The 13,451-nt window shown below is 51.7% G+C and overlaps 7 protein-coding genes across 7 annotated transcripts; 4 read left to right on the top strand and 3 right to left on the bottom strand.

Annotated features, from left to right (window-relative positions):
- Positions 1 to 2,616: 2,616 nt before the first annotated feature.
- Positions 2,617 to 3,604, bottom strand: AUEXF2481DRAFT_207321 (uncharacterized protein). Its single transcript, XM_013493058.1, has one exon. The coding sequence runs from the start codon at positions 3,238 to 3,240 to the stop codon at positions 2,716 to 2,718; it is 525 nt and encodes a 174-aa protein (XP_013348512.1). The 5' UTR covers positions 3,241 to 3,604; the 3' UTR covers positions 2,617 to 2,715.
- A 1,168-nt stretch (positions 3,605 to 4,772) lies between these two features.
- Positions 4,773 to 6,012, top strand: AUEXF2481DRAFT_207418 (uncharacterized protein). Its single transcript, XM_013493059.1, has 2 exons — positions 4,773 to 5,889; positions 5,964 to 6,012. Exon 1 carries the CDS (start codon positions 5,253 to 5,255, stop codon positions 5,865 to 5,867), a length of 615 nt encoding a protein of 204 aa, XP_013348513.1. The 5' UTR covers positions 4,773 to 5,252; the 3' UTR covers positions 5,868 to 5,889; positions 5,964 to 6,012.
- A 71-nt stretch (positions 6,013 to 6,083) lies between these two features.
- Positions 6,084 to 7,349, bottom strand: AUEXF2481DRAFT_45820 (uncharacterized protein; the record flags this gene model as incomplete). The annotated part of the gene is made up of 1 exon (XM_013492790.1): positions 6,084 to 7,349. The coding sequence occupies one exon, from the start codon at positions 7,347 to 7,349 to the stop codon at positions 6,084 to 6,086; it is 1,266 nt and encodes a 421-aa protein (XP_013348244.1).
- A 1,787-nt stretch (positions 7,350 to 9,136) lies between these two features.
- On the top strand, positions 9,137 to 10,530 carry AUEXF2481DRAFT_25867 (uncharacterized protein; the record flags this gene model as incomplete). Its single annotated transcript, XM_013492629.1, has 4 exons — positions 9,137 to 9,167; positions 9,263 to 9,416; positions 9,507 to 10,103; positions 10,200 to 10,530. The coding sequence occupies 4 exons, from the start codon at positions 9,137 to 9,139 to the stop codon at positions 10,528 to 10,530; spliced, it is 1,113 nt and encodes a 370-aa protein (XP_013348083.1).
- Positions 10,531 to 10,681: 151 nt separating this feature from the next.
- On the top strand, positions 10,682 to 11,683 carry AUEXF2481DRAFT_207469 (uncharacterized protein). The gene is made up of 2 exons (XM_013493060.1): positions 10,682 to 10,733; positions 10,786 to 11,683. The coding sequence occupies exon 2, from the start codon at positions 10,983 to 10,985 to the stop codon at positions 11,478 to 11,480; it is 498 nt and encodes a 165-aa protein (XP_013348514.1). The 5' UTR covers positions 10,682 to 10,733; positions 10,786 to 10,982; the 3' UTR covers positions 11,481 to 11,683.
- On the top strand, positions 11,684 to 12,424 carry AUEXF2481DRAFT_207470 (uncharacterized protein). The gene has a single exon (XM_013493061.1). It carries the CDS (start codon positions 11,886 to 11,888, stop codon positions 12,186 to 12,188), a length of 303 nt encoding a protein of 100 aa, XP_013348515.1. The 5' UTR covers positions 11,684 to 11,885; the 3' UTR covers positions 12,189 to 12,424.
- On the bottom strand, positions 12,425 to 13,342 carry AUEXF2481DRAFT_207471 (uncharacterized protein). Its single transcript, XM_013493062.1, has one exon. It carries the CDS (start codon positions 13,179 to 13,181, stop codon positions 12,660 to 12,662), a length of 522 nt encoding a protein of 173 aa, XP_013348516.1. The 5' UTR covers positions 13,182 to 13,342; the 3' UTR covers positions 12,425 to 12,659.
- Positions 13,343 to 13,451: the final 109 nt, after the last annotated feature.

Here is a 13,451-nt window from a genome sequence, read left to right on the forward strand (position 1 = left end):
GAGGAGGACGAGAACAGCCTTAAGACCGGCGTAACCGCAGACCTTGACGGCGAACTTGACAGTGAATTCGACCTCGACGAGGAGCTCGGCAATCAGGCTAGCGAGCTCAGCATTGCTGTGACCGGAGATACCGCCAACAGTGCTGAGGTGAGCCTTGGCCTGGCCGATGAGACCGATAAGAACTTGGATGTTCTCCTTGACATCAGCGATTTGAGCGGCGGAGGCGGTGCCAGAGATACCCTTGCAGGTAGCGTTGATCTCAGCGGTGTACGAGTGGATGTGTTCGGCGAGGATCTCGAAGGTGCCCCAGACGTTGACAGTGGCGTTAAGACCGAGGGAAACATCGAGAGAACCGCCAGCAGCGCCAGAAAGACCGGCACCGCCGTTGAGACCCAGTCCACCGAGACCGCTGATTCCAGCACCAAGACCAGCTGCTCCCGAAGCCGAGGCTCCGAGACCACCAGTACCGCTTGCACCAGCATTGAGACCTCCAGAGCCGCTGATTCCGGCACCAAGGCCACCAAGACCGTTGATACCAGCACCCAGGCCAGCAGAACCACCGATTCCGGCAGACAAGCCGGCAGAACCAGTACCTTGAGCAGCATCGACAGCAGAAGCAGAGGGAGAAGCGCCAATGGATCCAGATGCACCGAGACCAGCGTTGCCGTTGATTCCTGCACCGAGACCTGCTGAGCCACCAATTCCGGCACCCAAACCTGCGGCACCTGAAGCCGAAGCTCCAAGACCACCAGTACCTGTTGCGCCAGCATTGAGACCTCCAGCACCGCTGATGCCGGCACCAAGTCCACCGAGACCGTTGACTCCAGCACCAAGACCTGCTGCTCCTGAAGCTGATGCACCAAGACCACCAGTACCAGTAGCTCCGGCATTGATTCCTGCGCCCAAGCCTGCAGAGCCGCCAATTCCGGCACCAAGACCACCGGCACCGTTGATACCAGCGCTCAAGCCTGCAGAGCCACCGATTCCTGCTCCCAAACCGGCAGAGCCAGTACCTTGAGCACCCAAGCTACCAGTGCCAGTAGCTCCGGCGTCGAGGCCAGCAGATCCACCAATTCCGGCACCGAATCCAGCATTGCCATTAAGACCTGCTGAGCCAGTAGCTCCGGCAGCGAGAGCACCAGAAGGAGTAACGCCAGCAGACAAGCCACCTTGACCACCAATACCAGCAGAGATACCGCCCTCACCACCAATGTCTGCACCAGTAGAACCGGTCACATCAGGGGAAGAAGAAGAGTCGGTGGGTGTACCGGAAGTGGCATCAGCAGCGGTATCGCTAGGAGACGACGAGGGAGAAGATTCGGAGGGAGAAGAGTCAGAGTCGGAGCCGTAGGCAGGAACATCTGAGGGCGAGGAAGACTCAGATCCCGAGGGAGTGCCCTGAGCTGCATCGATGGCGTTGTCGCTAGGAGTGGCAGCAGCGGACTCGGCGGGGGTTGTGCCAGATGGGGAAGAGCCGGAAGGAGAAGAGCCACTGTCGGAACCTTGGCCGTATGCGGAACCGCTGTATGAGCCAGAGTCGCTACCGTATGTGGGAACGTCGGTGCCGACAGGCGAGGCGTCAGTGCCAGAAGGCGAGGCGGCGGACTCAGTGGCAGCAGGAACGCCTTGAGCGGCATCGGTAAGGTTTTCGCTAGGCGATGCGGGAGCAGAAGGAGAGGCTTCCTGAGAGCCGCTACCGTAGCCAGATGATCCGTAAGCAGGAACACCGCCAGTGGGCTGAGCTACACTAGCAGGAACGGATGAGCGAGAAGCCTGGGCACCATCGACAGCGTTGTCGCTGGGAGAAGCGCCTGATGGAGCGGCAGCACCAGTCCATGTGTAGCCAGAACCGGTAGGCTGTGCGACACCGGCGGGAACATCAGATACTGAGGTCCCGGTAGCGATCAATGTAGTAGAGAGAACAGTCGAGCTAGCGGGGCAGTTTGTGACGTCGGCAGCGCACGAGGTAACGGTACCAACATGGGTGCTGTAGAGAGTAACGGTGATGGGAGCGAACGAAGTAGGAACAGGGACATCAGGGCTGGCCTCTGATGACGAGGGCACAGCGGTCTGCCAGTTGCTAGGGTACCAAGCAGATGGCATTTGTCCAGAAGGAGCGGCAGCACCTCCAGCGGACATGGATCCCGAGGGAGCAGCACCACCGGTGGCAGTTCCCCAGTATTGACCGTACGAAGGCATGTTGTTGGGAGTCTCGTCGGAGTTGGCGGGAGGCGAAGGAACAGGCATAACAGTCGAGGTTTGAGCAACGACAACGGTGCTGCCGTAGGCGGGAACGCCCTCAGATGCAGCAGGGGTCGATTCGCCGTTGGCTGGAACACCCTGGGATGCAGCAGGAACTCCCTCAGATGCGGAAGGAACACCCTCAGATCCAGCGGGAACGCCCTGAGACGCAGCAGGAATACCCTCCGATGCAGCGGGAGTCGAGTCGGGAGAGCCACTTCCGTTGATGGGAACACCCTGCGAAGCTGCAGGAGTTGTGGCAGCAGATGAGGGCATAACAGCGTTTACATCGGATGCGGATGAGGTCACGGTAGCTCTGTTAGTGACAGTCGAGGTTATGACACTAGGAGCAGTCAAGACAGTGGTAGCACCTCCAGCAGATGTGATCGTGTGACCAACAGGGCCTGGATATAGTCAGCAATGTGTTTCTGAATCTGGGCTCATGATATCGCAATATCGAGTTGACATCTTGGGTTACTTACAGGTTGTGACTGTCTCGGAAACGATGTCTGTCACATAGACGACCTCGGGACCAGAGGGGCCCATGGTGGTAGTACCTGTGACAGCAGGGACGTTGGCAGAGGCAGCCGGGGTGGTGGCACCGTAGTTACCCTCACCGAACGAAGCAGTAGGAAGGGTAGTGATGGCGCCAGAACTTCCAGAAGCAGCGTTGGTGGGAGTACCGTTGGAAGCGTCGACATCCGAAGACGAAGGTGAAGAGCCTGAGTTGCCACCACCGTATGCAGGAGCAGAGGAGGCGGCAGCATCAGTCTGCACAGATGGGACTGCTGAACCAGCAGCAGTCGTGGTAACGTAGCTTGTGACATGCTCTGTGACTGTCTGAGTGTGAGTCTGGGTAGACCATTGGGTGACGGTCAGAGTAGAAGTGCTCTTCGAATCGGCAGGAGCACAAGGGCAAGTGTCATCACGCTTGTTGTGAGGAGCGGCAGCGGACAGACCGAAGTAGGCCGCCAGGTACAAGTAGGTGCTAGGCTTCATCTTGAAGTTGAAGCGAAGCTATTGCTTGTAGCGATTTGCTGTCGATAAAGAATGAACGAAGGATTGAAACGATCGGTGGGTGAATTAATGACAAAAACAAAAGACGAAGGATGCTTCAGAGCACAGCTCTTGATTGGCAAAGGGAATGAAAGACAAAACTGAACTGATCGAAAAGTACTGAGAGCAGGCAAGACAACATGATTTATACTGAGGATGGCGAGCATGTTGAGTGCGTTGAACCGGAAAGAGTGGGTTGAGATGCCACAGGATTAGCAACAGAGCATCGATCAAACCAGTCTTTGACGATATTAAGGATTTTGACAGATCTGCCACGACCGTGCTGACATTCGGATTGGAACGAGAGCAAAAGTGCGGGCGAGACATTGTAGACGACTCGTGTGCTTGTGGCGATGGGAAAGTGTGCCGCGATGTTAGTGTGAAATTTCTGGTGATGTTCAGACTGGAAGGAGCTTGGTTTGGAAATTAGCTGTCTCAAAGCAGAACCTCACAAGCAGTCGCGACAGAAAGGAGTATGGTGATCGACAGTATCAGGTAAGCTCTGGCCTTGTAGAGATGAAACCAACCTGTCTACTCCACAATCCCCGACCTTCGAAAGTCGTTGCTAGTTCTTCAGTAGAATGTTGGAAAGCTTGGCCATGTTCGTGCTGCGTCGTCAGACATGGCGATATCAGGATTGCGTTCGCTTTATGGTCTTGGACGAGAGCAGATTATTGCACCTGTAAAGGGAAGTGTTTAGATGAGAGGAAGCTACGAACGGCGGTCCTGCAATGCGGGAACAGGCTGCAAACTCCGCAAGATATTGACGATCGAAGACTCAGGCAACCACGGAAGGCACGGGGATGTAGGAGGAATTGCGTGGATGAATTTACTTGACTGGCCTGCTGTCTGTGCGTGCGGCGGTGTTGAAACTCGTGCCTATTTCTGGCTAGGTCGGATACTGGCAGAAATTTGCCAATACGCAGAGCGAGATTTGGTGCTTGGAGCAAGGGTGGTCTCCTACGACGGGCAACATCGCGGGATGAAGCAACCATAGCTACTCATGAAGGACGGGGAGATGGTATAGTGACATTCAGGCGAAGTCAGCGTGAGATTCAGCGACTTGACACGTCGCGACTTAAGGATGTATATGATCGACAATGCAGAGTCGGAAGCTACGGGCCGGGGCCAAATTGCAAGCCGATAGGCCGAGGAGCTTGGCTATGAAGTCCGGCTCAAACTGCCTCGATTTTAAATAAAGGCATTCTTCGAAACCTCTTACAAGAGACTTCGTTTCAGCCTTGTAGCACTATCGCTTTTCGAATCAACAGCTCGAAGCCTTCTTGACTATGCGAGGTGTCCCTTTTGCCCTTGACTTGACGCCATACGATCGGCGAGCGCTGTTCATGCCAAAGCAACCTTCTCCGACGAGCGTACAGCGTACGAATACGCAGATCAGAGCGCCTGCTCCCCAATCAGATTGATCATGAGCATACCATGACTCTGCGTGAACTCATGGTAACTGGCTTTGACCAGTGGAGTTCGCAGATCAGCCGGGCTTGACTGCGGTTGGGATCTGCATTGCTGCCTCTCACACTTGAATTGTTTCTCCATGGTAACAACATGCTCAACCCACCCCAGTCAAACCTGGACTGCTGTTAATAGCGCTTCTCGACGCTACTGAAGCTGCTTACCACTTGCCAGTCTGGTCTCCCTTTCAATTTGAGATTGGGTTGTCGCAAGATTGTGTTTACAAATCAAGCACCACAGCTCTGCCGGACATAACTCTAGGAATGCCAGACCCCTTATCTCAGGACCGCACTCTGCCAGTGAAGGCCATTGAGAAGTTTAACTTCACATGATTGACTTGTTCGCCGCGAGATAAGGCGACACACCACGAAGGATGCGGCTCTCTCGTCACGTGAGCGGCTATTAGATGCCACGTTCATGACTCGAAGGCTTCGAAGTCCAGTTGCTTCCAATCCACCTCTCTTTGCCGCACAAGTTGATGAACAATGGCACCACAATTAGCAGACATTCTCAAGGACTCCGAGTTCAAGCCAGAGCTCGTGGAGCGTATCGCCGTCCGAGAGTACCCCGCGGCTTTAGAGGTTGTTGCTCCAAACCCTGCATGGCCTGAGATCTTCGATTCCCTGAAGAAACGCATAGTCGACGCGCTCGGTGCTAATGCTGTCGCTGTGAATCACGTCGGATCTACGAGTGTCCCTGGACTACCGGCAAAAGATTGTATCGATATTGATCTTGTCGTGTCAGACGTCGCCAATGAGACCGCGTACGTTGGACCACTCGAGGCTGCAGGGTTCAGGTTCCTTCTACGTGAAGCGCACTGGTACGGGCATCGATTCTTCTATGCCTACAAACCTCATGCAGTGAACCTACACGTCTGGGGTCCGGACTCTCCGGAGGTCACGCGCCATCAGATCTTCCGCAACCGCCTGCTGAGTAGTCCCGAAGACATGGCTGCCTATCTTGCAGCGAAGAAGCTTGCGTGTCGTCAGACTCAAGAATCAGGTGGAAACTTGCAGGAGTATAACTCGCGCAAGGAGGATACAATCCGTCAGATCTTGAGAAATGCATTTGTAGAGTTGGGATACATCAGCAAGGCATAGATGGATATTGATGCTCGCAATGGTAAATCTTCACATGCGCAGTACTCCGTCATGGCTGTGTTCATTGCCGTCATTGATCATGTTTTTTGGTTGCAGATCTTGTCACAAAGCGAGTGCTGAAACAATATGAGCTCCGAAGGTTGTGTCCAGTGTGGTTGGAGAGAAGTAGAAAGAAAAGTCATTATATCATACAACGTTTTACTTCTGAACATTAGTCTACTTACGAGCAATATCTCTGCCACCCCACCAGACGAACAACCAATTGATCGAGATCATAATCTTTCTCCTCCAGCTCTGAGTCCAGGAAAGATTGCTCGACCGCCATGCCAGCCAAGCACTCTCACCCGTCCAATCCTGTTTTCCGCCAATCACGCCATCACCTTTGCCTAGGTAAGCAAGAAGCGCCTTTTGCTTGTATTCAAACGCTTGTGCAGCTATACCATCGGCTTCGTTGTTGAGCTCACGTGTGAGGTATTCGCCTTTTTGTAATGCCGCTTCAGCTAGTGTCGGAAGACTATAACCTTCGATGTCGGCCGCATCACCCATGGCGTAGGTACCATCGATTGGTGTTCCGTCAGGTCTGAGAACTCGGAGGTATTTGTCCGTCAAGATACGAGGCATGCCCTCCTCTGGCTTTTTTACATCCAGTTTATCGAGCAACGAATTCGCCTTGTTGCCGGTAGCCCAAATGAGCATTCCGTACGGCAGCTTTCCGTCTTCTTTTGTGTAGATGGCGTCCTTCTCAACCTTCTCAATGTGCGAACTTGTCTTGAGCTCGACCTTCTTCTGGTGTAATGACTGGACCGCATAGTCACCGAGCTTGTCGTCGAACGGTGACAAGATGGTAGGTGCGACATCGTGAATTACGATTGAAAACTTGCCAGCCAGGTGAGGGTACAAGAACTTCAGGTCCTCGTTCCAAAGATCGTATAGCTCCGCTGTGACCTCGATGCCGATTGGGCCTCCACCGATGACTCGAATAGTCAGGAAGTCCCTTTGCTGTTGTTCGGTAACGTCAGGTAGTGAGGCGGCATCCAAAATCTCGAGTATCCTCTCTTGAATCAGACGGGCATCAGTCGTTGTCCTCAGAAACAGTGCGTGTTCTTTTGCGCCAGGTGTGCCGAAAGTCTGGACATCACAGCCAGGTGCAATGACAAGTTTGTCATACTTGATCTCGTAGGTTTGGTTTTTGCAAAACTCCGACACTGATGGTTTGCACTTGACGACACGCTTCTCAAAATCAATGCTCTCAGCCATGGCTTTGTAATATTGCACATTTGATCTGTGTCGTCGTCGCATAGGCTCCTCGGCCAGTCTAAAGTCGAAAAGCCCACATGCTGCGCTCGCGAGTAATGGCGTGTATTGTAACGTGCGGATTGGTGAGATGATCTTGATGTTGTATTTTGCGACGCTCAGTTGCTGAGACATGACAAAGCCAGCCCAGCCGCTTCCAATGATGGCGATTGTCGGTTTTGCCTCCATTGTGAAATTTGCGAGTTAGAGAAGAAAACGCTGTTGCTGCTCTTAGATCAAGATGGCTGGCCGCTGGGCCTTATGTAACAAGACTGGCAATAAGTCGCCCTGATGTCACCATCATAGTTATTGATTAGTCTTGTTATCTTCAGCCTCATATCGTTCCCGGGGCTTCCCCATAACAGCCTACCGAGCAACCTGTATTCGTCTGTGCTTCTGAATTGAAGTTGCGAGCACGGCTGGCTGTCGTGGGCAAGATCTCGAACCAGCGAGTGAGCTTTGTGCCGACTTACATGTCTGTTCGTGATTGAAGGCGCTCACTTACGGAGACTATGACCTGACGCAATGACTCCGATGGAGCATGTCAAGCATACTAGTCGATATAACGCTCTGTCGAGTGTTCAATATTGGCTTCACAAGACAGAACGAGCGCGACAAAACGCGGCCGGAGCTTCAATTTTCGTGTTTGCGCTCTTGTCTCTGACGTCATCACATCGTCTCAAGATCGTGCTGTAGCTAATCTAAACAGAACGCAGACGGCTTCGAGTCAGCGACATCCTGACAGCGCCGTAGGCTATATCGGACCATATCAACATCACTGCGAATTCAATTGTTATTGTTCGATGCTTTGCTGGCCATGCAATCCGAACCATGTGACAGGTGAGACGCTTAGCCGAGCATCGACTGTTGAACTCCCTTTTCCCATACCTATATAGTAAATGTTGGTGTTCTTGACATTATAAGTATAATTTTACTGTGTCGGTTCTATAATCACTGCTTCTTCTTATGGTGAGCGCAATCTGATGGTGATGTGTCGATTTTGTTAGAATTATGGTGTCCATCAGTTGAGTTGACGGCAATTGCGCCAATTCGAGGTGGACCTTCTGAATTTCGGCTTCTCAAATCTCGATTTCGACATGTCTTGCTACCAAGATAGTAAGGTCATTCCGGGGACAGCGCAACACGTTGAAAGAATAGTTCATGAGTTATTTGTCGAGACGCTAGAGTGCTGCCATACTCTGGAGCCTGTATATTGTCGCCGCCGATACTCGCCAGGGTTATACCCTCAGTCATGATTCACGAGCATTGGTGGTCAATGCGTTCCCAGCCACTCCATTTCCACAACAGCCATGATGCTCTTCACTCTTTCCACCACGTCATTGTTGCTATGACGGAACGCGTCAAGAAGATCCAACGCGGTTTCTCCTTTGCAACTCGCGAGCACGCTGCTGCCTGTTCTCACTATCGTTTTCGCCCAGGTTCGTCGCGTATATTTTCGTCATACTTGTCGAGTTCTGTTTCACAGCCAGCGTGTCTGGAATCGTCACATGTGTGTATGGCTGCCGTACGAAGCTGTTGCATAGTCGCGAGTACCAACCTGATGATCTGCATCGCCTTCGGAGTACAGTATCGTGATAAATAACACATCGATTTCTGCTAATAATCTGCCGGACTGGTATGTATTGATGTAAGAGTTGTGGCCGATGTCAATGTGGCCCGGTGTCGAGCACTCTATTGTTTCCCCTGCTCAATCTTTTTCCTGGAATTTGCCTTAGTTCGACTCTATCACTAACGAATGCATGACACGCGTCCACTTCTTACGGCCAAATTCAAGCGTCGAGGACATCGGGCTCGAGGCCAGAACAAAGAGTCATACACGAAGGCTGCAAACAGCCGCTTCGAATGAGTCCTGAATGGGAATACTCTCAGAAGGGTTCTTTTTCTGGTCAGCACATATAGACGAGAGACATGTTGCAAAACTCATTCATCATGCAATACAGCGAATCAACACGACCATGTCGACCACGTATTTAGACTATGAGAAGAGTCAGAAAGTGCTACCAGGAGGCCTGCGCCTATCGATTCCAAATCGCCCAACACCATTCGGAAGGCTCTTAATAAAGCCACTACCTGAATAAGAGTCATAACGCCCGGCAAGTCGACATTCCCCATCCTCAAGTCGCCTGTGCAAGAGTCGCGAAGATTGTTCGCGGACAACGTACATGAACACAACGCACATGACACCCCGCCAAAGCACTCCTTGAATCAGGCTACATCCAAGGTGACGCTTCACCGGTCTGCATCACACACCTCGCTACTTCCGACGGACCGAAGAGACTCGCATCGTCGCTCTATTTTCTGAGAATCGCATCACTCTTCTATCAGATCTACATCTCGTATTTCTCGAAATTCTCGAAATTCTCTTCATCCATCTACTTCCCGAACCTGTCGTGATTCTCAATACCGATCTGATTTGCGGAAATCTATCCATTCACATCATCGGTCTGCCTCTCGAGACTCCATCCGCTCTCACCATTCTCAAGTCTCTTTGCAATCTCACACGTCTCGAAGCTCTTTCCGATCATTCAATTCCAGAGTTTCGCGAAATGTGGATGATCGCAACCTCGAGCTCCGAAACAGCGATGAAGTAGACGAGATTGATGGTATCAAGTTTTGGTGGAGCACCCTCTACCTCGATGATCGAAAACTTGGCCACTTCTACTGCCGTCAAGAACCACGTCTCGACACCCGCAATTTCTTCCCGGGCATGATAATCCGAGCGACGCATGCGTATGCTCAGACTGACCCCAATGCTATGCTCGGGGATCGTCGCATTGGCCTGCTTACCCATGGACCCGTGCAAGCGAAGCTACGACCCATGGTGGTGTTGCATTCTACAATTAGTGGTCCCACCTGCGCCACAATGTTCAGTCTCACCACCCAAATTGACAAGTTCAACTGGACAAATGAGAGGCAGTGGGAGTAAGTCAGTATCACCGATGAGCGAGACGACGGCTGGGAAGGAAACACTCCATGGGCAGGCATTCCGCTCAAGTATCGGCGTTTCCCTGCGTGTAGGTGCCCCTTGAAAGAAAGGACCTACGTCAATCTCAGTACACAAATACATGTCAGTACAAGAGAGTACGTGGAGACTGATCAGGGTTACCTTTCTCCCGATCAATATCACCGACTTATCAACCTTCTCGATTTCTATCAGGAGGAGCGCGAGATCATTGCGTACAAGCAATTCGGCGTGGACTACAAGTACCGTGGGATTAGGCTGGCTGATCAACGCGACCTTGGCAATCATGAACGTCTGGAGGACGAAGTAGTGAAGACCAGGATACACAGCCTGCGCCCACAAAGAGACTCACGCTGGTTGATTTGGTCTCTCAGAGACAAAGGCTGACAAACGTGTCTCGCTATGGAACCACGGTGACGCAAAACAACTTACTCAGTAACCCCACCCCACAGCGTATGTGCTCATAATATATACATACAGATAGTCAAGATATATTTATACGTAAATGGAAGTTGCTCCGATAGAAAAGGTCTCAAGTATTGATCAGCCTGAGGCCGATCATCGTACAAAAAGACCACCACCTTTTAGACGTTAGGATTCGACCTTTTTTATTTACTGCATCGGTCTGACCTGATTCAATAGTCCTTACAAAGAAGCAGCCGACTTCCATTATGTGTATGGTCTGGCCGACTGCTGTTTGGGAGACTCGCCAACAAAGAATACTTTCCGGATCCGGTCGATATGTCCACCGCGTATATCATAAGAGGGTAAGATCAAGTATGTGTCTCCTGTTTAACATAACAGAGACCATTACCTCCTGAGCACAAACGCAGCACAGTATGGTGGCATCTAGATGGAGAACAGAATCACAGCGCGAGAGGCGCCAGCGCAATGGCGACAGGGCAAATTCTCCACCGAACCCTTATGGCCACAACCCCAGGAATGGGCTGCTACCTAATAGCCGTCCTCAGACACAGCCCCCTAGGCCACTTGGTGGTCTTGCACAGTGGCCCCGCCCGGTGGCTGCCACCGTGTCGAACATGGTCCCTCAAGCGAGACCACATGACGATCTTGGAGTTGCAGCTGACCCACCGAGAACAAACAGCAAACGAGTTCGGGAGGAAGACACCGATGACATGGATGTGTTGCTCACAGCAAGACTCGAGCTCAAAGACGGTCGTAATATCAGACGCAACGAAAACCAAGTCAAGAAGCTTAAACAACATAAAGACATTGCAAAAGTGACTCTGGAAGACTACAGCACGGAGCCTGCAAAAGAGATTGCCACGTACCGCTCTATACCCATAAAGGGAAAAATCAAGAGACGCAAAAAATAGAGCCGGGACTTGGCCTGAAGAAGTTGAAGTCCCAAGAAACTCGACTCAAAGAGCTCATACCAGTTAGATGTCACGACAAGGCAAGCTGGAAAAACTAGGACTTAGCAAAGTACAACGGGTCGCCTTTGAATTTACTCAGGTCCGCAGACAAGGGATCCAGATTGGCCGACGGCTGTTTCGCAGACATTAGTCGCACCATAGCTATTAGCAGAACGGACAACTTTGAGGAGGGCTATGGTTCTCTGACTAAAGGAAGTTATGCACGCCTCCTTCACGCTTTTAGGCACAGAGAACAAGAGGTAATGAGAGTCGCCATGGGAAAGGTATATCTACGAGATTATGAATACGATGTCAGAGCCCCTGTGTTGGGTCGCATGAAGAACTTGATGCCATTTTTGGGCCTGGATGCAATTGGGGCCCGACGATCTGGACGACGATGACCATTATTATGTGAAGCCCGACGATATGGACCCCGATGACCTGTTTTATGTTGAGCCTGACAACGACCCACGAGGAACCACTCATGGTACAGCAGCTCCTCCTGGCGATAGCACAGCGGCTCCTCCAGCCGGTGACATAGCGGCTCCTGCAGCTGTTATCACCACAGTTCCTGCGAGTACTATCCCGCCAACTGGCCCCAAAGTCAGTGTCACATCAACGACTTCTAGTCTGAATCCCTCCGCGGACTTGTTTACGAAACCCTCCTGATCTTGTGCAATCGCCACCCGATGACTGTCAGCAATATCCCGAGATGTGGTCTAGAGGCCAAGACCATCAAAAGAGGGAGGAAGACGCGAATTGCGGAACACGTTGATGAACATGCCGGGACTATGCAATGATCAAAGTTCCGGCGATCACAATACACACTATGCTGTGCTTCTTGCCTTGAACCACGGGGGATTGACAGGGCCTGCTACCTGATCATCCTGATGATGGAGGAAAAGAGTCTGTCCCAGCATAGCCTGATTTCATGGACGTCGAAGAGGTCTGAGGCTGCGAGGCTACCTATTTGTAACGACTTGCGATTTAGTGAATATTGAATCTTGTATACTCGGTTCTGGTCGGAAAAGCGAGGGGCTCGTTGGGTCAATCTTCCATTTCTTCCAGAATCGTGGTTGGTTCCGATGGTGACTTGTGCATCCGGCCAGTATCCTCGTTTGTTTGCCGTGTTACGCCAGATCAGCACAGAACATGATTCGGATCTCGACAGTACCAGCGCCGCTCCAATAACCATGTTAGAAATCGCGCAAGGCTGGAGAGAACCATGCTCGAGTATGAACAGGTATGCGGGAAGGAGGAGGATGGAAGGGGACAGTTGTTTACACACGCGCCGATGAGCCGAGCTTTTGCCCTGACCAAAGTCCCAAGATTGCGCTTTTCATTTCCGTTGACGATCTGATTCTCTTCTCGCTGTACATTTCGAATGACAATCCTAGCAAATCCATGTCCCTCGATTATATCGTGACTGACAGTACATAAACAATCTGTCGATCGCGTTCGCGGTGGTAGCTGCAAACTATTCGTGACCGACCAATCGCCCGTCGGCTTTGGGTTTCGGTAGACGCCTACCAAATCCACAACCACATTCTGACTGGGTATGTGTCGCTTGATGCACCGAGGCCGGCTACGAAGTGTGCGACACTTGGAATTGGCTGTTGTTGCCATGATTGGCGCGTACGCAAAACGCGAAGCGCACAACATGTGGCACGGGCTTTGACATGGACTTGGGCGCGTAGCAGTCACACAAAGTTGACAAGGTATCAAAGACTTGGGTAGGTCGAGATGTGACTTACTGCTTTGTATCTACTGGCTGGTTCCTGCATTTTCCTTCTCTTATTGTTCGCTCCTTCTGTTATTCATTCCGTGTCGCGACCTCTTTTTCTTCTTTACTCGAGCTGGTTCTCTGACCGTCTTTGCGCATTGGTTGTCTTCTGATTGTCTAAAACTGTCCGACACTCGGTCTCAAGCAGC

The sequence above is a fragment of the Aureobasidium subglaciale genome, assembly GCF_000721755.1.
Source record: "Aureobasidium subglaciale EXF-2481 unplaced genomic scaffold scaffold_1, whole genome shotgun sequence".
NCBI classification, from domain to species: Eukaryota; Fungi; Ascomycota; class Dothideomycetes; order Dothideales; family Saccotheciaceae; genus Aureobasidium; species Aureobasidium subglaciale.